Source organism: Hylobates moloch, unplaced genomic scaffold, assembly GCF_009828535.3.
Source record: "Hylobates moloch isolate HMO894 unplaced genomic scaffold, HMol_V3 SCAFFOLD_13, whole genome shotgun sequence".
NCBI lineage: Eukaryota > Metazoa > Chordata > Mammalia > Primates > Hylobatidae > Hylobates > Hylobates moloch.
In genome coordinates this window covers 10099196-10123189 of record NW_026652288.1, presented here as the reverse complement: position 1 = coordinate 10123189, position 23994 = coordinate 10099196, and the positions used below count along the sequence as shown (strand labels likewise).

The 23994-nt window shown below is 45.9% G+C and overlaps 1 protein-coding gene and 2 long non-coding RNA genes across 6 annotated transcripts in view; 1 reads left to right on the top strand and 2 right to left on the bottom strand.

Moving 5' to 3' along the window:
- NOL10 (nucleolar protein 10) overlaps positions 1 to 21243 on the top strand; it is a 129896-nt gene extending 108653 nt beyond the window's left edge. Inside the window, exons 20-25 of one of the 4 annotated variants that reach the window (XR_009209263.1) lie at positions 2468 to 2570; positions 8020 to 8173; positions 18599 to 18717; positions 19107 to 19495; positions 19972 to 20160; positions 21116 to 21243. Coding sequence is in view for 1 of the 4 variants with exons in the window: in XM_032172206.2 (XP_032028097.1) it covers positions 2468 to 2570; positions 8020 to 8139 (223 nt within the window). In the remaining 3 variants the exon portion in view is untranslated. Of the gene's footprint in view, positions 1 to 2467; positions 2571 to 8019; positions 8559 to 18598; positions 18718 to 19106; positions 19496 to 19971; positions 20706 to 21115 lie in introns of those variants that run through there. The other 3 variants (XR_009209262.1, XR_009209264.1, XM_032172206.2) reach the window with 3 other exon arrangements.
- LOC116480228 (uncharacterized) lies at positions 1602 to 15093 on the bottom strand. Its single transcript, XR_004251229.2, has 7 exons — positions 14897 to 15093; positions 11539 to 11619; positions 10817 to 10959; positions 8829 to 8911; positions 7770 to 8100; positions 1803 to 1948; positions 1602 to 1702 (listed from the first exon to the last, which is right to left on the bottom strand). It is a non-coding gene; the product is annotated as an uncharacterized LOC116480228 (long non-coding RNA).
- On the bottom strand, positions 21133 to 23792 carry LOC116480229 (uncharacterized). Its single transcript, XR_004251230.2, has 3 exons — positions 23184 to 23792; positions 21928 to 22112; positions 21133 to 21275 (listed from the first exon to the last, which is right to left on the bottom strand). It is a non-coding gene; the product is annotated as an uncharacterized LOC116480229 (long non-coding RNA).
- Between the last annotated feature and the right edge of the window lie 202 nt (positions 23793 to 23994).

Here is a 23994-nt window from a genome sequence, read left to right as displayed (position 1 = left end):
CTTAGGTCATCTCTGACCAAAGTCACACTCAAAAAGCAGGCTGTGGAACTGCTGATTAGCAAACGCTTTCAGTAAACTGACTTTCAAAGGGAGGGAAGTGGAACTTCTTTAATGTAGAAATCTCCACACACGGTCTCTGTCTGTGTCTGATCTTCTGCCATGGTTTGTTCCAAAACTCAGCTTGTCTTTCCAAATAGCCTAGACAGAACAAGTTTTTACAAGTGCACATTGAAAGTACATTGAGAGAAACCCCAGAATGTGTATGCCCTATCATGGAGGAAGTAAGGTCATTCTTAACAGAGTAATAATTGCTCACAATTTACTGGCAAAGTCTTTTTCTTCCTAAATTAGTGTTTTCTGTATACCATCTTCTCTCAGTGGTTCCATAGTTATTCAGAATTCCTGTTAACTTTTTTTTTAAGTGAAAGCAAGTTTATTAAGAAAGTAAAGGAATAAAAGAATGGCTACTCCATAGGCACAGCAGCCCTGTTAACTTTGAAACCTCAGAGTTTCTAGCTATGAAAAGAAAGAAGAAGAATGACATGAACAGGTTGAGGAATTTGCTGAGGCTCACATAATTCACATGCATGCTAGAGTCCCGTTTACACTTTACTTTTGAATTGTTTGTTAGAAAAAAAAAGAAAAGCTAACCTAAATCTTCATTTCATTCCGTTTGTCATGTGGAAGCTTGTCATTGAGAATACTTAATGGACAAGTTTCCCGAACAAAACTGTGTAAATCAAGTATGGCCTGACACTTGCCTGGAAACCAGCAATTCTGAAATTGGAATCCTGCTTAGAACTGAATCCTTACATGGCCTGCAGCAAGTCATTTCACATCTTACCTCCCTTTTTTGCCATCTATAAAGGATAAATACTTCTGTCTCAGGGATGTTGAAAGGATTAATTAGTTAGTCTATAAAGAACTTTGAAGATGAAAAGTACTTTAAAAGTGCTTCTTAATAACATTATTGCTTAGAAAAGTGTACCACTTTTATGCTAACCACTTTATGTCTCAAATTATATAAAGAAGGTATGTTTAGTACATTACTATGAGTTGTAAACTAGAGATAAATTTCTCATAGTGTGAACATCAAACATGAGCTTCAGTATTTCAAAGAAGCATCACTTTGTCTTAAGGATCATTTAGGAGCTGTGCTCTGCTCAGTAATTAGTTACAAAGATATATTTCAGGGAAAAAAAGACCCTTTCACACAGTTCAACCTTTTTTTTCTTCAGTCAGGTTTCTTAGCCATCACTTTAAAGGGCTGCGTTGAATTTCATCTGGGGCAGGGAGGGCAGGAGACAGAGTATACTATTTTTGAGGAGGGAACAGAACAGAAGAGAACCATATTCTTTGTTTTGTCTTCCCTGGCATCTCTCTCAATCTTATCAGGGGGATAGGAATCTATTGCTTTAGCCACTTCTAGAAAAGTTAGAGTAACTGTTTAAACTTACTGAAAATATATATCATTAGGCTTAATTCAGTTTATTTCCCTCTAAACCAAGTGAACAAAAAAGGCCAGTGTTCTAGTTTATAATAAAACATTATTATAACTTGCAGTGAAGTTTCATATAACAGGTACAAAATTCATACTTTACCTCTTTATTAGAAAGCAGAGGGGGGTTGTGTTAATTATACAGATGACAGTGAAATGCAGGGCACAGCAGACTAACAGAGACACAGATTATATAAAGAGAGCCTAGAAAAATTTGGAAAATGTGATCAAGAAATGAGATTTAAATTTGGAATAAAGTATGTCAGAAAGAGTAAGTCAAGTAAGAAACTAAAAGGAAAGATACCTGGAGAGATAGCAGTGGCTGGAGCTGAATCAGGTAGAGTTACCCAAAGTGTAATTGCTTTTGTTTTCTCTCAGCGTCATTAGGCAGATTCATGTTTCAAGCTGTTCATGCTGTGGGATGATGGCTTGCAGTCTACGGAGTTAAGACTGAGTGAAGGAAAAACAAGAATTATCATAGCTCTTCTCTGTGGCTTGACCTGGAGGACTTAATTTGTGCTCATTCCTTTGTAAAAGGTGGACGAGTGGCCAAAATACTCACATACCTAATTTGTGTATTGTTTAAATATATCATTATATCATAAATGCCATGACCATTATGATCAATTACAGGCTTCAGGAGTAGATTGCTCTTTGCATTTGGTCTTCAGAAATATGATAGATTTTAGTAAGGAAAGTAGCAGGCATTGAAGTGTTTGGTCCTGCCACTTAAGATATTAAATTAGTGGGTGTTTTTGCCAGCCATTATTTTACAGTCTATCTCTGGAATATGAATAATGACTATTTGAATGCACCTAATTCTTTCAATTTATTGTGTTAAATGAATGATATTTTCTGTTTACATGTGTAAACATTTTTCTTTGCTATCAATTCTAATCAAAACTTGTTTCAAATAGTAAATTAAAACATAATTTTGATTAATGTGGCATTCTTTTGAATTTCCCATAGCAAAACCCTTGAAGATCGTTTGAAAATTGAAGCAAAAAATGGGACATTGAGTGTATCCAACACCACCGTTGGCAGCAAACAATTGACATTCACGTTAAAGAGGGTGAGTTGTCTTATTGTTATTTTTTAATTCAAAAAGAAAAGCTTTCGATACTGTTTGTGTGTGTGTCCTCAGAGCAGCCTTCTCACGCTTCTCCCCTATTGAGGAAGCTGTGTTCCCTGTTCTAGCATTTCCCCTGCAACCAGAGCCCCTGGTGAGCCAAGAGCACAGTGTGTGGCTGCAGCAGAGCCAGGAATGTCACTGGTGTCCCAAGGGAGACAGGGAGTTAGTGGCCCTGGAGTTAGCTCTGTTGGAGATGAACTAGCTGTCTTGGTTTCTGGATCGCTCTGTGGCCTCAAGTGCGGCTTATAAAGCAAAAGTCCCATCCTGACCCTCTAAAGATGTAGGGCTACTACGTCCTGACCCTCTGAGGATGTAGGGCTACCTCGCATGTATATGGACTTTGAAGAAGACTGGGAATTGGTGAGTTCTGATAACTTGTGACAGTCACACCCAGCTTGCCCAGATACTATCATTTTAGCAGACAGACTACTCTGCCAGTGGCCATCCTATTCTAAATTGATTTATAAGATCCATTTTTTTTAGCCAGTGGTAATAATACCTGTCACACATTGTAGGAGGAGTAAGCTGCTTAAATATTTACTGTTAACTGGATACAGTTTTATATCTCAAAAAATTTTTTTCTCATTCATAGTCAGTCCTCTTCAATATAGTCACCAAATAGAAAAGAATGACAAAGATTTCATCCCTGTGTTTTTTTTCCTAAGCAGTAGTAGGGAGATTATTCTTTTTTAAAATTGAGATATAATTCACAGACCATACGCATCCTTTTAAAGAGTACAATTCAGTGGTTCTTAGTGTATTCACCGAGTTGGGCAACCATCACACTATGTAATTCCAGAACATTTTCATCAGCCCAGAAAGAAGCCCTATACCCTTTAGCATTTACCCCCATATTTTCATCCCCCAGCCCCTGGCAACCACTAATCTACTTCCTGTCTCCATAGTTTTGCCTGTTCCAGACATTTCATACAAATGGAATCATTCAATGTGAAGTCTTTCATAACTAACTGGCTTCTTTCACTGAGCATAATGTTTTCAAGGTTTATTCATTCAGTAGTGTAGCTTGCATCGGAATTGCATTTCTTTTTATGGCTGAATAATATACCATTGTATGTATATAACACATTTTGCTATTCATTCATTTTTTAAGGGACACTTGGGTTGTGTTCTTTTGGGGGAAGCGATGATTAATAATTGGCTGTGAAAATGAATGTGTAAATTTTTGCATGAACATGTGTTTTTATTTATCTTGGGTCTATACCTAGGAGCGGAATTGCTGGGTCGTACAGTGTAGCTATTTAACTTCTTGAGAAACCTGTCAGACTGTTTTCCAAAGTGGCTGCACCATTTTACATTCCCACCAAGCAGCGTATGAGGGTTGCAGGTTTTCCACATCCACACCAAACCTGTCTCTGTCTGTCATCTTTATTATAGCCATGCTAATGGGTGTGAGTGGTGTGTTTGATTTGCAGGTCCCTAATGACTAATGAGCATTTTATTATGTGCTTATTGGTCATTTGTGTATCATCTCTGGAGAACTACCTCATCACATCCTGTACCCATTCATCTCTGATTTCTCTAAAAGTTTCCCAACCTGCATCCAGGAGGCTTGCCAAGTAATAAAAAAACTTCATTATTCTAAGTGCAAAAAGCTTTTCAGTTAATTCTATCTGCTGAGAGCAAATTTGCCCTCTTACATTTATCACTTACATAAGCCAAATACACATTCAGAGGGACCTCATTGTGCCTGTTCCTAATTTCTTACCAATTTTCTTTATACCTGGAAGCGTTCCTTGATTCCCTCTGAAACTCAAGTGATGTCAAATGGGGCAGGAGCAGCGCAGCCTGGAAGGATCCCAGGTCTGCAGCGCAGCCACCTCAGCTCCTGCAGAGGCCCCTCTGCTGGGTTGAGTGAGCACCTATTTTGCAGTAACATGGAAATACAAGCCTTTTCCCACTGTTTCTAAATTGGAAGGTACTGAGTTGAAGATCAGTTTAAAATTTGTAGTAAAATGAAAATAATATGGCTCTGAAATTATATTTTTGTTTATAAAAAAAGTATTAAGAATTGCTTAAAAAGGCCTCATAACTGAATCAAGCAGAGGCTTTGAAACTGTTTTGAGGAATGTGTCAATTAATGTTTGATGTGTGTGTTTCCTTACTTGACAGACATTTTAATTATTAAATCTCAGTTTTACTTGAGTTCTAGTTTTCAGTAAATTTTACTTATTCAGGCAGTTGTTCATAGAAGTCTCTTTTTACCATGTTTGATATGCTCAGGTAGAATCTTGAGTTTTTCCCATATTTGCATATATACCTCCTAAAATTTCAATAAAATTGAAGAGGGAAAATCTATGCCTTAATGTCGTTTAAAATTGTATAGTGGCAAAACTGGGATTGTCACAAATCTAATTTTAAAATGCCATTTAGTACAGTTCTTCATCAAGCGTGAGGCTGTTGCTGATACAAATGTGCCTGTTTGCACCTGTCCTCCTCCTCCCTCTGTGACAGGAGTGCTGGAGGCTGTGGTGAAGTAGTCGGGAAGAGGAGGCAGGAGCACCCGGGAGAAGCACTAACGGGCCCATAGATCCCATCCTCCTGAATCCACCACATGGCGGCAAGGCCTTCCAGACGCAGCCTTGGGAGAGAGGCTAGTCGTAGTCCTTTTTCTGCATGGAGATTTGTCTGCAGAACAATAGCCACTGCTTACAAGCTTCTCTCGAAGCTCCTACCTTGGTGGAGAAAGTCTGGCAGAGCTTCCCAAAATGTGTTCCAGGAGATGTAAATAGTGTCCCTGGAAGATTACTTTTGCCATCAGACAGATAAGGGAAAAACCTTGGACTGATGTCCATGTTGAAGACTTATGAAGATACCTCAACTTAGAAACTCCAACACACACACCTTATCTGTATTTAGCACATCATTTTCCAAAATTATATGAAGAAACCCTTTTTTTTTTGAGACAGAGTGTCACTCTGTTGCCCAGGCTGGAGTGCAGTGGCACCATCTCAGCTCACTGCAAGCTCCACCTCCTGGGTTCACGCCATTCTCCTGCCTCAGCCTCCCGAGTAGCTGGGACTACAGGCAGCTGCCACCATGCCCAGCTAATTTTTTGTATTTTTAGTAGAGACATGGTTTCACCATGTTAGCCAGGATGATATCGATCTCCTGACCTCGTGATCTGCCCGTCTCAGCCTCCCAAACTGCTGGGATTACAGGTGTGAGCCACCACATCTGGCCTGAAGAAACCCTTTTTAAATAAATCCTGATTAACATGAAGAATCGAAATATTGAATAACTAGTGTTGGTTCACTTTACAGGGCTCCTGGTGGTGTCATCACTTGCTCAGCTAGGGAGCGTTAGGAGTTCTGAGTTTTCCATTAATGCATGTGTATTGATGCCTGCCCTGTGCTGCATGCTAGGGACAGATATGGCTCTTGCGACCACAGTTCTCAGTCTATTGGGAGAGAGAGACAGTGGGTAAAAATTATACACCTCTAATTATATCACTAGAACTGTGGCAAGTGCTTCAAAGGAGAGCAGAGGGCTGTGAGAGTGTTTGGTAAGGGACCAAACTTTGCACAGTCTCAGTAAGCACAGTACTGAACTGACATAGTATTTCTATTTTTTTAAAACCTTCCGGCTGCTGCATATGGAGAGTTGCCTCAAGGGGTATTTGAAAGGAAGCAGAGCACAAGGAAGGCAGCTCCGTGGTGGCCGTGCTTAGGACGAGCAGCAGCCTGGGCTAGGGTGGGACCCTCTGAGATGGAGCACAGTGGAGGAGTTTGGGACACACTTCAGAAGAATACACAGGACAGGATTTACTTTGAAAAGACAGTTGAAGAATAGTAATAGAGAAGGGACTTAAAGAATTATTCAGAAAGCCAGTTTAAGAGCTTCTTAGAATAGGAGAAATGCATCCTTTTTTTTTTTCTGACATTACAAATTGCTTTCCTTCCCCACTATTCTCTCACTTTCAACTCTTTAATCTTAGAAGATTGGGTAATATCCACAAGAGGTGAATCCACTGGAGACTTTCTCCTCAGGGGTAACATACAGATGCATATGTTATGTTAGGTGTGTAGAAAATACAGATCCTGGCTGGGCGCGGTGGCGCAAGCCTGTAATCCCAGCACTTTGGGAGGCCAAGGTGGGTGGATCACAAAGTCAAGAGATCGAGACCATCCTGGACAACATGGTGAAACCCCGTCTCTACTAAAAATACAAAAATTAGCTGGGTGTGGTGGCGGGCGCCTGTAGTCCCAGCTATTCTGGAGGCTGAGGCAGGGGAATCGCTTGAAGCCGGGAGGCAGAGGTTGCAGTGAGTCGAGATTGCACCATTGCACTCCAGCCTGGCAACAGAGCAAGACTCCATCTCAAAAAAAAAAAAAAAAAAGAAAAAGAAAATACAGATCCCAGTGAAGCAGGTTCTCTGGGTGTCCATAAGACGGTGCTTTTCCGCCTTGTCAACTGAGGCCCCTGACAGTGCTGTCTCAGTTTACCATCTGTGCAGTTCCACCACTAAGAATTTTTTTTTTTTTTTTTTTGAGCTTTACATTCAGGAGTTTGTATTTTCAAAACCGTCAAATGTGTTTTTAAAACCGTATAACTCTTACCTTTGTTGTGGATTCTGCATTGATGCTCTTCTAAGAATTTCTGCTGAAAGTAGTTAAACCATTTGGCACGAGGGATGGGGAAGGGAGGAGTTCCAGCTCCCATGTGAGCCAATGAACATTGAGAACAAATGTGAGCACCTTTCCAGCAGTCAGCCCGAGAGTCCACATGCTTATTGCAGCTGTGAACTTGTGCATCGTCTGCCTAGCTTTTATTAGTGATTAATGAGAGCAATTTGCTGCTTTTAAGGAGAGGTGGAGTTTTGGGAAACAGCTAAAAATTCTTCGGAGCGAGTTCTAGTGAATGAATGCTTTAATAATGTACTTTTAGTAAATTTAAGTATTTTTTCTTTTGTTTTTAAGAACAGTGGGAATAAACTAATGGTTCTAGTCTGTAAACAAAGATCTCTAAAAGGAAAGTGGACACTCTGTAAGTGATATCATCTTCTTAAGGTGGCTCTTGTGTAGGCTCTTTTAAAACATCCCAGTGGTTGTGTGAGTGTGTTTGTTGAAAAACCAGTCTCCTACTTTGTAGGAGACTGGTCTGTCAGGGCCCTTCTCTTACCTGGGGTTCAGAATTTCTGCTTTTGCATTGATAGTGAAAGTTGGCCTTGGTCCTGCTGTTTCTGCCAGGGTAGCATTTGTCAGAGCAGAGTCCAGGCAGCCCCACCATGTCCCCCCGGAGCCTGTGGGTAGCATTTCTCCTGGCAGCAGGTCTGAGATTGGTGGTGGTACTGTTGGCAGCCTGACGGTTACCAGAAAAGAGGTATAGAATTTTCTCTCTTTCCCTCTATTCATTTAATTTTCTCTTTTAGTCTGAACAGCAGAAGAAGCAACAGGAGGCTGAGAAACTGCATCGACAAGAAAGGAAAAGACTCCGTCGTTCGGCCGGGCACCTGAAGTCAAGACACAAAAGAGGACGGTCGTTTCATTGATTTGGGAAGTGGTCCTACCTGTGATTAGGGAGGGGTACGTCTCCCCCAAACTGATCATCGTTAGGGTGTTAAACACAGACAAGGGAACACACGTGTTTAAAGTTCATGTACATTCTTGTACACAGAGGGAAAGATTTGAAAACCTGTGCCTTGTGGATTGGACTTTGAAGCTGGGCCCTGCCGATGGCCACCGCATAGCCCCAAGGGTGTGCTTGCAAGTCGTTGCTCCCTGGAAACATTGTCCTTTCCCCATGGTTTTAATCATGAAAACCAGGTTGGTTTTTTTTTTTTAATATTGTGAAATGTACACCATGAAATGAAAGGTTTATCCTGTGCCAAAAACCAAGGTTTATCATGCTCTAGAACTTTTTTCTTGCACTGCCTACCGCCATTCATGATTAAACCATCCAGAAATAGCATCCCTGTTTTACCTGGTGTCTGTGTATTGCCTGTGTTTGCGTTTATAAGTTTATGCTGATAGGTTTGTTTGGCTTGCTTATGTATTAGTTTGGGATTTTTAAAATAATTTATACCAAGAGAGTATAATCTAATGGTGCAGGTTGAGAGCATCCCAAATCCGAAAATCTAAAACTGTTTGAGCACTGTATTTATCTGTTCTTGCACTGCTATAAAGAACTACCTGAAACTGGGTAATTTATAAGTAAAGAAAAGAGGTTTAATTAACTCACAGTTCTGCCGGCGGTACAGGAAGCATGGCTGTGGAGGCCCGGGAAGCTTACAATCGTGGCGGAAGCAGGCACGTCCTACGCGGCTAGAGCCGGAGGAAGAGGGCAAAGAGGGAGATGCTACACACTTTCAAACACCAGATCTCCGAGGACTCACTAGCACAGAATAGCTAGGGGGAAGTCCGCCCCCATGATTCAGTCACCTCCCTCCAGGTCCCTCCTCCAACACCAAAGATTACAATTTGACATGAGATTTGTGTGGGGACACAGAGCAAAACAATATCAAGCACTGACATGACATTGGAGGAAAATGCTCATTAGAGCTTTTCAGGTTTTGGATTTTCAGATTTGGGATACTTGACTAGTAAATATAATACAGATACTCCAAAACACAAAAAAATCCAAAGTCTAAAAGACTTCTGGTCTCAAGCGTTTCAGATAAGGGATACCCAACCTGTAATAATGGGAAACAAGCAGTGGAGGCTGTTGGTTAATCTTGGCACAAGTTTAATTCAGGTTTTTTTTTTTTCTGTTTCTTAAATACAGTCAAACATAAACTTACTGGAGGAAACATTTATAAAAATAAACATACTTTCATTTGAATAGCTTCTTTGAGAAAGACTCCAAGAAGATTTTTTAATTAGACAAACGGTGGTGTGCACTTGTAGTCCCAGCTACTGAGGAGGCTGAGGTGGGTTGCCTGAGCCTGAGAAGTCGAGGCCAGCCTGGGCGACAGAGCAAGACCCGGATCTCAAAAAAAAAAAAAAAAAAAAAAAAAAGAAAAAAGAGAACCAACTTTGGTTTCCTTAGTTTTTCCAGTGTTGATGTGATTTTGGAGGTGCCTTTATAGATTTTTAAGGGTCTTTATATACAACTGAAATGGTAACTCTTTGGACTGTGAATGATACAGCCTAACTTCGAATGGCATAAGCCGAGAGGCAGAATGCATTAATTTACATAACCATGCTTGGGACATGGAACTGGCCTCAGGAACACCTAGATCCATGGCTCCACAGTCAGTCAGCTAGCACATGCGCACTCTGTTTCCCTCTCTTTCTCTCTCCTTCCCCTACTCCCCCCTTCCTCCTCCTGTCTCACCATTGTTCCTTCTCTCTTCAGGCCTCCCCTGCTCTCTTTTCTCTATGTGTTTCCCGTCCCCCTGCCTCTGCTCTCTGTGCTGCTTCTGCTTCTGTGCAGATTGGCTTGTTCCCAAGGCAGGGAACAGCTTGGCCACGTGTCCACTTCCGTGGTCCAAGAAATGAGGTCTGTTTACAGAAAAAAGGTGTGTGGAAGGTGGGGTATGTGTGTATGTTCTTGTTCCTGGGGCAATCAGCCCCATTTGTGCTGTGGTACCAGGGAGTCCTCCAGCTGTTCCAACCCCTGGACCAGTACTGTCCTTTCTCAGCTTCTTTCCCCCTAAACTCTTGCTCAGTGTCCACCTCTTCTCAAAGGAAGGGCTGCAGCTTCCTGTTGCCTTCTCTTCTCTGTTTCCACGCTGCCTCCCTCAGGGATGGGGGTTTTTAAAAATTTAGAGAGGGACACTTTGCTGGCTGGAATGTCCCCGGGGGTTGGGTGTTTATGCCCTTGGCCTGTTTCCTGAGGTCAGGCTCTGTCACGTCTACTCCTGGCTTTCCCAGGCCCCTCTTTTCCTTCCTTCTTGAAGGGCCTCCTGGTTCTGTGGGCAGCCAGTATTCCGCAGGGCCAGATTCCGCAGGCAGCGGTGCTCTGTTCACCCAGCGCCCTCAGCACACCAAGAGGTCAGGACATCAGGATAGAGGAGGAGGGCCAGGATCACTTCCGGGCACCTGGGAGGCTGGCAGTGTAGTAGAAAGAGCTTGGATTTGGAACCACCCTGACACAGGGTTGAATTCTAGGTCTGTTGCCTACTAGTTCTGTGTCTTTTGACTGTTCCCTTAATCTCTGTGAATCTCATTTCCTCCTGTAGATCAGCCTAATACTTAGTTTTTATTAGAGTAAAATGAGGCACTTACATTAGGTACAGCACCTGGCACTGTGCAAGGCTCATGAGGACTTGACAAAGCTTCTTGACCATTGAGGGTTTTCAAGAGCAGGGGAGGTGTCCGCTTTTGCTCTGGAGAGTTGCTGAAGGGCAGGCAGAGGGAATGCGCTGAGTCTGAGGGACACAGAAAGAGCATCTGCTGACAACAGCTGCATGGGCACTCCTTCTAGGCCCGACCCGTCCCTCTCATTGCCCCAGTTTTCCTACCGATTCAGCCCTTAACACAGGCCTGCCTCTTCAGGGCTGATTCCCATCGTGCCTGCTCTAATCCTTCATGTCTTCGAAGTTTCCTGTTTTCACGTTTTATGCAGCTTCCGTACTCTACTCCATAATTTTTCCGTGTGTGTGATATACTACTCACTAGCCCTAGGAAATGGCCATTTCCCGTGGGTCTCTGTCCCAGGCACACGCAGCTGGGGGTGTTCATGAGCCAGCGCTAGAAGCATTTCCTCGCAGATGGGGCTCTGAGGGCATGGCTTTTACATCGGGACTGAGCTGGGGGTGTCCTGGACTGCCATTTCTCCCCTTCCCCTGCTCCAGATCCCCTCACCCTCCGACACCCCAGATCTAAGGCCCAAGTTTGTTTGTTTCCAAGTTCTGCTCAGCAGTTAGGATAGTGGTGGCTTTGGAGAGAGGGGGGAACATGGCTGGGAGGGACGTGATGGGGGATCCCGTTTGGTCCTCTTCCCTCACCTGATGGTGGCTTTTCCCACGGGCGCACTTTGACCACTCCTGGGCTGCTCACGACTCGTCTCTTTCTCTGTGCTTGTTGTCCTTGAACAGAAAGTTTCATTGAAAAAGAATTACTCATGTTAGCCAGGATGGTCTTGATCTCCTGACCTTGTGATCTGCCCCCCTCGGCCTCCCAAAGTGCTGGGATTACACGATGAAACCCCGTCTCTACTAAAAATACAAAAAATTAGCTGAGCATGGTGACGGGCACCTGTAGTCCCAGCTACTCGGGAGGCTGAGGCAGGAGAATGGCGTGAACCCGGGAGGCAGAGCTTGCAGTGAGCCGAGATCGCACCACCACACTCCAGCCTGGGCAACAGAGCGAGACTCCATCTCAAAAAAAAAGAAAAAAAGAAAAAGAATTGCTTTATCAAAGGGACATGTTTCATGGCTCCTCACAAAACCATTTCTATAGATATAACACTGTAAGGTTATGTTTTTTAGATATTTTTCTGTTCTATAGACAATGATAGACACATCTGTTTTAATAATACAAATGGGATCACACTATATATGCTGTTCCTAAACTTGATTTTTTTTATAACTAACAATAAATTAGAGATATTTTCCCAGGTCTATACATATTAATATGTAGGGTGATCTACCTCATCCTTTGTATAGAGTATTTCATTACATGGCTGACCCATAATTTATTTAACTCTCTGTCTACATACAGTTCAACCTAGAAATCTAAAGAAATAACCTTTTAAAATCTTTTTTCAAAAAAAGTTTACATTCAAGGAGACACATGTGCTTGTTTGTGAGCTAGGCATATTGCACACTGGTGAGGAGTGGGCTTCCAATGCACCCATTACCCAAATAGTGGACACTGCATCCAATAGGCAGTTCCTCAACCCTCACCACCTTCCCAGCCTTTGGGGTTCCCTGTGTCTGTTATTTCCATCTTTTTTCTTTTTTTTTTTTTTTTTTTGAGACAGAGTCTCATTCTGTCGCCCAGGCTGGAGTCCAATGGCGCAATCTCAGCTCACTGCAACCTCTGCCTCCCAGGTTCAACCCATTCTCCTGCCTCAGCCTCCTGAGTAGCTGGGACTACAGGCACCCACCACCACACCCAGCTAATTTTTGTATTTTTAGTAGAGGCGAGGTTTCACCATGTTGGCCAGACTGGTCTCGAACTATTGACCACCTTCCTCGGCCTCCCAAAGTGCTGGGATTACAGACATGAGCCACCATGCCCGGCCAGTTATTTCCATCTTTATGACCATGTGTACCCATAAAAATCATTTCTATAGTAAGTATAACCCAAGTTATTTTTTAAATGAATGTAGTAACTTTGCAAAACATTTGTATGTAGTAAAACAATGGAAATATCATTTTGGTTATCATTTTCTTTCTTTTCCTTCACTATATGGGGCTTGACAGTTTTAACTCCACCAGTTAGAATAGAGTTTTAGCATCTTTTTTATTCATCATTTGTCAGAAGAGCAAAAACAATTACTTTATAACATTTTATTATAAAGTAACAAAAACAACCTTCATAACATTCTTTTAAGTACCATTTATGGTACAACAATTGAAAAGTTCCTAGGACATTTGTATGGATTTCCCATCTCTTGTGAATAACCCCCTCAGTTATTCTTCAGCTACAGGAGAGGGTGGGGTGCGTGGGGCTGGGGCAGAAGCAGGAAACCACTTGGGAAGCGCCATAGCATCCTGGGTGGGTGATGGGTCTGGCCCAGGGGTAACAAGGGCAGGGCCCCAATAGGTTTTGCAGGTAGGATTGACAGGATGTGGAGGAGAGGAGCCAGGCATAGCTCTGACGTATTTGGCCTTAGCAATGGCAAAGATGGAACTGTCCTTGCTTGGTACCACAAAAACCACAGCAGAAATAAGTTTGGGGGTGAGGAGGTAATGAGGGATTCTGTTTTGACCAGAATCAGCTTATTTTATTATGTACGTATTATTTATGTGGGGACAGGTTCTCACTCTGTTGCCTGGGCTAGTGTGCAGTGGCATGATCACAGCTCATTGCAGCCTCAACCTCCAGGGCTCAAGTGATCCTCCCCGCTCAGCCTCCCAAAGTGCTGGGATTACAGGCATGAGCCATCTTATTTTTATTTATTTATTTATTGTTTTTAGAGACGGGCTTGCTATGTTGCTCAGGCTGGTCTTGAACTCCTGGCCTGCAGTGCTCCTCCCACCTCAGCCTCTCGAGTAGCTAAAATTGCAGACTTATTTTAGATTGAATGCTTATCATTTTTCTCTTTTTGAAACGCCCCGTGGTTCATGTTCTCACTCAGAGTAACAGTCCACGTCCCCACAGCAGCCCACAAGGCACCGTGTGGCCCCAGCTGGCCTGTCCAGTGCTCTCCCCTCCCCCCACTCATCCTCTGCATTGCTGGCCTCCCTGTCGTTTCTAGAACACTCAAGCATTCTCTTAAGCCAAGGCCTTTGCAGTTGTGATTCCCTCTGCATGGAATGCTCTTCCCCAGCCATCTCCTGTCACTCTCTCACCCACCCCATCAGGTCATGACCACCCTATTTAGATTGTCACACCCCATCTCCTGGATTGAAGATGAGATGATATGCAACGTGCTTTTTAAAAAGACTCTACTATAGACAATGTCAAACGTATACCAAAGTAGAGAAGAATTTAATGTGCTTCCATGTACCCAGCACCTGCTTCAGTAGTCAACAGTAGCTAACCCTGTTTCATCCTCACTCCTACCCATTTTCCCATTGTTTTGAAATATTTAATCCCAGACATCATATTGTTTCATTCATAAATCTTCATAGTGGCTTGTTTATGGTTGGTTCCCCAGCCCCACTCCCTTCCACAGCAGCCTAGTAAGGGTAGGGATGTGGGTTTGGATACGTTTTGCTCATTGCTGTATATCCAGCATCTAGAACAATGCCTGGCACCTCGTAGCTACTTATCAATATTTATTAGATGAATAATTAGGTCAAGTTTGATGAAGCCTGAAGATTGAACTCTAGCTTTAATACAAGAGGGGTATTACATTTTTGACTGCAGCTGTTTGAGAGGGGCTGGGAATGCTGAACAGCCTAACTGGAGTAGTTGAGGAGAGAATGGGGGAAAGGAATCAGAAATAGTGATTATGCACAACAGTTGATACAGGAGAACAGAAAATAGGACATTTGAGATCAAGAGAGGGCTTTCTTTAAGAGGGTAGATATTATAGCCTGTCTATGTGCCCCTGGGAATGATCAGGAAGGACTGAAAGCGATGATGCCAGACAGAGGGCAGCTCCTGGAGTGATGTCGGGAAGTCCGTGTGGTGGTCCTCTGTCGCCGCATAACAAACTACCCACTACTTAGAGGTTTAAAAGAAACGTACCTCACAATTTCAGTCGATGAGGAATCCAGCTTAGCAGGGTGATTCTGTCCAAGTTCCTCCTGAGGGTACAGTCATCTAAAGACTTGCCTGGGTCTAGAAGAGCCCTCTTCCAAGCTCCCACACATGGCTTTCGGCAGGCAGCCATCGTTCCTTGCCACGTGGCCTCTCCGCAGGGCTGCTTCAATGTCCTCACAGCATGGCTGCCTTCCCCCAGAGCAAGCCATCCAAGAGAGCAAGAGACTAAGATGGGAACCCCAGTGTCTTTTATGACCTAGTGTTAGAAGTTGCATGTCATCCCTTACTCTGATTTGTTAGAAGGGGGTCACTAAGTACAAAGTAGGGTGGCCAGACATCCAAATAAAGAGAAACAAAGGCTTATTAGTATAGGTGTATTCAAAATATTGCATAGGGAATTCTTATACTAAATAATGACTTTATCTGAATCTCAAAGTTAAGGTACGACCTGTGTTTTTATTTGTTAGATTTGGCAACTTCAGAAGGAATTTGTGGACATACTTTTAAACTACGGCAGTAGCCAAAGGGAATGGTATGTAGTGCATATGTAGAGCTCAGGCCTACGGAAACACAACAGATCATAGGGAGAGGGCAGGCGGAGGACCTGGCAAATGTAGATAGGTAGGCGGGTGGGTAGGCAGAGGCAGTGAGGGGAGCAGGTGGACATGCTCTTCTGATTGCTTCTTTTTTCTCACCGGAGTAAGCAGCAAGGTTATGGGCAAGGTAACCTTCTCGCGCCCAGCCATACACCTTGCACAGAGCTTACCCTTGACTCAGACCCTCCGTGCTGGGGGAATTACCTCCCTGTGACCATGCTAGGAAAACACCTCTTGGCTCTTGGAGAGTCAGAAAAGCACAGGACATGGAGTTGAGAAACCTGGGTTCTGCTTTTTCTTTTTCTTTTTTTTTTTGAGACAGAGTCTCGCTCTATCGCCCAGACTGGAGTACAGTGGCACAATCTCGGCTCACTGCAACCTCCACCTCCCGGGTTCAAGTGATTCTCCTGTCTCAGCCTCCTGAGTAGCTGGGATTACAGGCACATGCCGCCACGACCAGCTAATTTTTTGTATTTTAGTAGAGATGGGGTTCCACCGTGTTGCCCAGGCTGGTCTCGAACTCCTGAGCTCAGGCAATCCGCCCACCTTGGCCTCCCAAAGTGCTAGGATTACAGGTGTGAGCCACCACACCTGGCCTGCTCTTTCTTTTCCCTGTTATGGCCTCTCTGGGTTTCCAAAATTCTACCTCAGTGTTTTTCTTTTTTCTCTCTCTCTTTTTTTTTTTTTTTTTTAATGGAGTCTCACTCTGTCACCAGGCTGGAGTGCAGTGGCACAATCTTGGCTCACTGCAACCTCTGCCTCCCGGGTTCAAGCGGTTCTCCTGCCTCAGCCTCCCGAGTAGCTGGGACTACAGGCATGCACCACCATGCCCAGCTAATGTTTTTGTATTTTTAGTAGAGACAGGGTTTCACCATGTTGGCCAGGATGGTTTCAATCTCCTGACCTGGTGATCCACCTGCCTCAGCCTCCCAAAGTGCTGGGATTACAGGCGTGAGCCACCGCGCCTGGCAATTTTTTTTTTTTTTTTTGAGACAGCGTCTCACTCTGTCGCCCAGGCTGGGGTGCAGTGACGCAATCTTGGCTCACTGCAACCTCCGCCTCCCAGGTTCAAGTGATTCTTGTGCTTCAGCCTCCCTCAATGTTTTTTTACTTTGTCCCACAGTAAGAAATCCATTTGACATCATGGTGCAGAATACATGTACATCAAAGGTATTAGAAAATTGTTATCTTGCATCATACAAAGGACACTGTTATTTTTCTATCCAGTCCTGCTCTAGTTCCTTTACACCTCCCCCCAAAAAAGTTCACATGCATTACTGTGGTTCCACCACCCACTAATGATGGCTGCAACCCCGAGTTGAGAATCACTGCCTACTACCCTAATCAACTGATGGCATTCTTACAGGAGTATGTTGACAAAGCCCATACTGAAATGTGTCCCCCAAATGTGTAATTGTTCCTATTGTAATGTGATAAATTGTGTAATGAAACGTTTTGCTAGAGTTTTATGAGAATTTTTTTTGACTGAAGACACGAAATGAGTTTTTAATGCTTTTTTTCAAAGCTCTATTTTCAGCATAAATTAAGTACAAAATATATTTTATGGAATAGTTATAGGGTTTTATAGGAAAATTTAAAAGATTTTGTGGTTCTAAGGAAAACTTTCAATGCGTTAAAAACCTATCCAGGGCCCTGGCGCAGCGGCTCCCATCTGTAATCCCAGCACTTTGGGAGGCTGAGACAGGCAGATCACTTGAGGCCAGGAGTTCAAGACCAGCCTGGTCAACATGGTGAAACCCCATCTCTACTAAAAATACAAAAAAATTCCAGATGTGGTGGCAGGTGCCTATAGTTCCAGCTACTCAGGAGACTGAGGCAGGAGAATCAGCTGAACCTGGGAGGCAGAGGTTGCAGTGAGCCAAGATTGTGCCACTGCACTCTAGCCTGGGCAACAAAGCAAAACTCCATCTCAAAAAAATAAAAATAAAAACCTGTCCAGTTTTTTTGTTTGATAAATTTTGATTTTGAAGTGATTTTCAAACCTGACTTTACCCATGTAGCCATGAAGTTAAAACAAAATCCTAGAGTTTCTGCTGTCATCATAAGCAATTACAAAACTTCATTTTACTCTTTGTGGAAGACTAGTCTCCATTTCACATGCAATAGAAGATTCTACTCTCTTTTGCACTTGAGAATACTAAAAGTAAATGTATTTTAGTAAAGAAAAAAAACCCATATGTAAATGAATGTGTGTCTTGGAGCAACTGAATTCTATTCAAAACTTTGGAAGGAAACAGCAAAGTGTTAGAATACGTGATTTTTAAAGTGTATGTATAAATAAATACCGTGAGTAAATATTTGCTTATTTCTTGTGACATCCCTAAAAAGTTTATAAATACAAGTTGGCATAATTTTTTTTCTTCCCCTTGGGAAATAGTGTAATTGCCTTTATTTGGAGTTTCCTTATATTTAACCGTTTATAATTACAGTAGCTTGATTTAGGACATTACACATCTCTTTGAACGTGGGGAAATTTTCAGTCCTGAAAATTTTTATTCCTAAAATTGTTTTTTTATTAACATGTACATTTTCCAAAATTAATACAATAACAAATCTGAAAGATCAGCTGTAATCCAGATTTTTGGGGACCAGGTGTGGATCACGAGGTCAGAGAGAGACCCACTGAAAACCCCGTCTATAATCTGACAGTTAATATTTGAAAGAACTATTTTGGTGAGCAGCATGCTGCCTCCTACTGAAAACATCTAATGTTCCCCATGAGCACATACTGGGTGAATGGAAACTTCTAAGACAATGTCAGTCCTTACCCTTGGAGATAGGACGGCCTGAGGCAGGAGTGTCAGGAGGGACACAGGTCACCATGCTGGTGCAGGCTCCAGGTGTGCAGCTCCCTGCAGGGGGTGGAACCCTCCCCGCTCCCCAGGCATCCTGCGCAGTGAGAGTCCCAGACGCACATCTTAATGCACGAGGAAGTTACTATTCTCTCACTGTTGTCGGTTGCAGACCCTATTTGTGACTATTCTGTAAACCCAGATGGAACTTCAAAGCGGTAGGGTGGAAGGAGGCCAACTATATTTTTCTAGTAGCCTTAGGTTTCTTTCTAATGCAGGACAAAATCACGAATCTCAGCCTCTCAGGATTTGAGGGATCTTCTAGTTGAGCTGGCTGAGACGCCTACCTGATTGGATTTCCCGAGTTGCCTTCTCTCCCATTTCAGATGATCTCATTGTGAGTTGAGATTTGGAAAATCAAAACATCTCTCCCTGCCCTTCCCCTCCTTGCTTCCTCCTGCCCTTGCTAGGTCTGCCTTCCAGGGTTCTGCAGAACTGCTCTGATTTCTCCTTGCACTCCCCTCCCTGTCCCCATTTCCCCTGCGCATCACCCCTTTCCTTGCTGGGACCCCCCTCCAGTCCCCTCCACTCACCACTCAAGCTTGTGGGAGAGAAGCTCATCTCCCGATCTCCAGCCTTGCTAGCCTCCCTGGGAGCTTCGACACGGCCTCCATTTCCCTCTTGTCCTCGGCCTCCTTGGTCTCTGCCGACTCCTCATCCTCACCCACGCAGGTGTTAACATGCTCCAGGATGTCTTTAAGCCTGTCACTCTTCTTCCTTCCACAGTGTCACCTCTCTTCAGTGTCCCAGAGCTGCCTCCCAGATAGCCTCTGGGCCTTTCATCTGGGTGGCCGCCGGCACTTTGAGTTCCACATGCTTAAAGCAAAACTCATCCACCCCATCCCACCCACCCGAACGCTTGCTGCTACTCTTCATTCGCCCGTCTATCAACCTGAGCCAGAAGTCACAGTTGCCGCAACCACTACTTATCGAGCACTCTGTGCAGGTGACTCAGCAAAGAGCCGTTTCCCTGAGTTTATGCTTCACGGGGGAGACAGACGAGATCCAGTAGACACGATGCAGGCCACACGAGCCATTGGGCAGGAAGGAGAGCTGGGAGGGCAGGGCTGAGAATGCAAGAAATCGGCTGGCTCAGAAGAGGCCTCTCTGAGAAGGTGAGAAGTGAGCAAAGCCTGGAAGGAGGGGAGGGAGTTGGCCAGGGTATCCGGGAGGAACGTTCTAGGCAGAGATCTCCAGGGTGCATCAGAAGCCCCTGGCGGGCATGTAAGGCAGGGTTTCTAATTCAGTGGGTCTGAGGTGGGGGCGGAAAACCTGCATTTCCAACATCACAGATGCTGCTGCTGCAGCTGGCCTGGGGCCCCACCCAAGAACCACCGGCTGGTGCAAAGGCCCGAGGCAGGGCTTTGCCCGAATGCCCAAGGAAGACGCCATTGGCCCCTGGGGCTGGCAGGGAGTAAAAGATTCCCCGGTAATCCGGCGGGTGTGGCTTGGTGTCAGCTGTACCAGAGTGAGTTGTGGGGCACTTGGGTCCTTGCATTGCTGTCCCAGCCCATGGAGCTCTCCGTGGGGATCTTTTCATCCCGGGAACCTCAGCCACAACTTCCTCCTTGCCCTTTGCTCGCCTCCGCAGCCTCCTGGCCCAGCAGCCTTCTCTGCACGCGAATGGCAGCAGCATCTGGGCTCCCCAGGCCAAGCTGTGGGAAACTCTAAGCCTTTCATGATGATGGGCTTTCAAAATCCAGGATGGACTGATTAGTGAAGACAACAGAAGGAAACAAGACCTGGGTCTGGTCCGGACTTGCTCGTGGCGAAGATTTCAGTTAGTGGCCAAGTCACTTAACCCGTCCATGCCTTGGTGTCTACATCTGTAAAATGGGTTTAATAGTATCTGTCCCCTAAGACTTCAGAAGATGTTAGTGGAGCCTAGTGAGTGAAGTCCATTAAATTCAGAAGAAAGGCTAACTAAATACAAAGCACTACTAGAATTAGCTCTCAGGTTCTTTAAGCCAGGTTGCATCTTGTTTTAAGAGGGTTACCATGGCGATGAGTTTGTTTGAAAACCATATGTTTAAAAGGCTTGGCTATTATCTTGCAACAATAAGTAAATTTCATTTTGCTGGTTCCCATGGTAACTGAGAGACGCAGCGCCTCACCAGCAGCCATGACAGCCAACACTGCTGCGACTGCCACCTTCTGCCATGGCAAAGAGCATGGTTACTCCTCCTGGACGTACAGTACTTACTGTACGTTGTAGAGGCCACTGTGATGGCGTCTTGTCATGCGGATAGAGGACTGTCCTGTGGACAGAACCCACCAGAATAATGCTCCTGCTATACCCACATCTGTGGTTAAGCTGGATCTGCACTGGGCCAGAGATGTTGGTGGGATGGGCAGGGAGGGGTGAGGCTGAGCATCCTCCAGGAATGACTCTGTACCAGGCACCATCAGATTCTTTACACGTCACATCTCATCAAATGCCCCCGGCAGCCTGGCACTGTCCCGGGCAGCAGGATGGGGGTGTGGGTGCATAAGAGGCAGGACGGTCCCTCCCTCCATGAGAACACAATTCAGCCTAGAAATGCAGACAGCATGACAATGCTGGGGAGGTGGTGGGGGTCCTAAAACTCAAGAACAGGGGCCGGCCCAGAATCTGGGGTCCTGGGGCTGGGCAGGGGCTTGGGTCAGTCCCTGGGTGCAATCCCAGCCCCACCGCGCAGCAGCTGCATGACAGTGGACAAGTCACTCACCCTGCTTGCCCTGGTTTCCACATACAGGAGCACACACAGCGCTGTCAGTGGGACGTGGGGCATGCCACGTTCAGAGGCTCCATGTGAGTGTCTGGCAGGCAGCAGCAACTGAATGAATGGGGCAATGGGGACTGTGGCCCTGGATGGGAACACGTAGCTCCTCGGGTGCTGCTCTAGCTCCGTGGTCCTGATTGGACAGGAAAGACCCTGTCACGCCGCCGTTGCTTCTTCTCAGAGCTGGACCCACCACAGGCACCTCACACACCTCCTGGAGTGCAGGAAGCAGGACCCCTTCTCTGTGTGGGGCCACATGAGCAGAATCTTGCTCAGGTCTGAAAGCCCCGCCTCTGCTAAGAGGGGCTTTGAGGGGGTCACATGTCCTGATGTTCCTGCTCATGATTGGGCTTTGGTGTCCCTGCTGTGTCACAGGCCCAGTCACAGCCAAGGCAGGACCAGGGGCTAGAGGGTCTCAGAGGCTGCCGCTCAGCCCCTGCCTCAGTTTCCTCACACTGTGAAGGTGGAGTCAGGTGAGCCTCCCGTTGCCTGGTTTTCCTGGGGAGGGTGGGGTCTTCCTGTCCAGCTTGGACATGGAGTGGAGCACCCCTCTTTCCCACAGTCCCACTAAACTGGACTCATTTTCCTTCAAAGCCTAAGTCTTGTGAAGACACTTGTGCCCTGGAGTGCTTGGCGGCCACGAGGTGGGCGCTCCATGGCAGGGCCTCGCCACCAAGGCACCTGCCGCTCAGCACAGCGCTGTGCACAGCAGGTGCTTACTACATACAGGCTTAATGAATAAGTGAATGAATGGAAAAGGGCATGAGAGAGGGGAAGAAACTCACCTGTATTCGCTCAAAACAGCCCAAATTCTGGCCTCCGGTCGGCATGGTACCAAGGAGAGCCGCGCATGTGGTGGTCTGAGCCTCAGCCAGGGTGGGCCCAAGGGTGGGGGTGAGGCGAGCTGCACCCATTTTCCTGGGAGCTGAGCTGGAGGCTGATCCCGGCTCAGGGCCTCCTGCTTCCTTTCCTGTGTGGGGAAACGAGAGGCATTTCCTGGAAATGCAGCCTGGGCGCAGCCGAGGACAGAGCCAGGGAGGCTGGGAGGAGGCTGTGGGCCAGGGCTCTGGGACAGGTGAGAAGACCCGGGTGCTCTGCCCAGAGCCCCCGTCGCCCAGCAGAGTGGCTACAAATTTCCTTCCCATCAGAAGTCAGGCCCATGGACCAAGACAAGCCACCTCCAACCGGAAAGAACTCTGGAGAGAGGTGCCTGTGTCCACACCCGTGGTTGCTCAGGGACCAGTCAGGCAACCTCCTGCCTCAATTTCCCCCTACAAAACAGGGAGATCAGCGTGGCTCATTCTGTGCCCCCAGGAGAGGCACCTGTTATACAGAGCATGGCAACAAACAATGGCCCATGGGCCGAACCCAGTCACGGCTTGGTGGTGCTGCTTCCTTTCCAGCCACCCACCTTGTAGTGCCTGGCAAGGGCAGCCTAAGGGAACCCACACCCTCTCTGACACCTCTGTTGTGTGGATCTCACAGCTCTCCCTGCTGTCATAGCTTATCATTTATTATTTTTTTGCGACTGAGTCTCACTGTCACCCACGCTGGAGTGCAGTGGCATAATCTCGGCTCACTGCAGCCTCCGCCTCCCGGGTTCAAGCGATCCTCCTGCCTCAGCCTACTGAGTAGCTGGGACTACAGGCGTGTGCCAGTACACCTGGCTAATTTTTGTATTTTTTGTAGAGGCAGGGTTTCACCATGTTGGCCAGGCTGGTCCCGCACTCCCGACCTCAGGTGATCTGCCCACCATAGCCTCCCAAAGTGCTGAGATTACAGATGTGAGCCATCGCGTCCAGACAGAAGTTATCATTTATTTATTTTTGTTCATCTTCCTCTACTAGAATGGAAACTCCACTAAGAGCAAGGATCCCGTTTATTCTTTATTTCCGTATCCCCGGTGTCTTTGAAAGTGCCTGGTACGTACTGGCACAACGTTTCTGAAATGAATGAGTAGATATGGCTCTGCTGGTATCCTGTGACCCACATAACCAAGTGCTGAGAGCTGGGTGGCTCACAACAGAACCCATTCTCTTACCGTCCTGGAGGCCAGGCGTCTGACATCGAGGTGTCAGCAGGGCCCTGCTCCCTCCAAAGGCTCTTGGGGAGGTTCCTTCCCTGCCTCCTCCAGCGTCTGGGGGTTGCTGGCAATCTTTGGCACTCCTTGGCTTGTGGACGCTTCACTCCAATCTCCGTCTCCATTTCTGCCCAGAATTCTCCCTTGTGAGCCTGTGTCTTCGCTTTCTCAGGAGAATTGCTCATTCCAGCTGCAGTTCTTCCAGAGGGCGGCCTGCGCGCGTGAACTGCCTGAGTGGGGAACCCAGCAGGATAATGAACTGCCCAGGCCCCAGCTCCCGGCTTGATTTGCTGCGGTTTTCCTAATTGGAAGAGAAACGTATGCTGATTATTTTTAGACATAAACATTACAGAAATGTAACAAAAGCAAGTGAAATTCCCCCCTGCCCCATCTCTCCCTGCTCAATGGCGTGATCGCACACAGTTGGGGCTGGTGCCTCAACTCAGGCCTCTCATCACCCACGGAGGCCTGGGATGGGCAAAGCATGACGTCAGGCACCATGGGGGGCATCTGCAGCCTTGGAAATGCCCCAAGGGGAAGGGGACAAGAGGAAAGGGAGTGAGACCATGGGATGGACCCGCCAGCCTTCTCGCTCTAGTTCCCAGCCTCTGCCTGCCCCGCGGGAGGCTAAGTTCCCCGAGAGTGCGGGAAGTGAGCCAATGCTGGTTGCTAGGCCTGCGTGCGCACAGGCAGACTCTCCGCTGTGTCTTTCGGTGCCTGCGAGCGCCTTGCCGGTCTGCAGCTCGTAAACCCTCTCCACTCACCATCTATT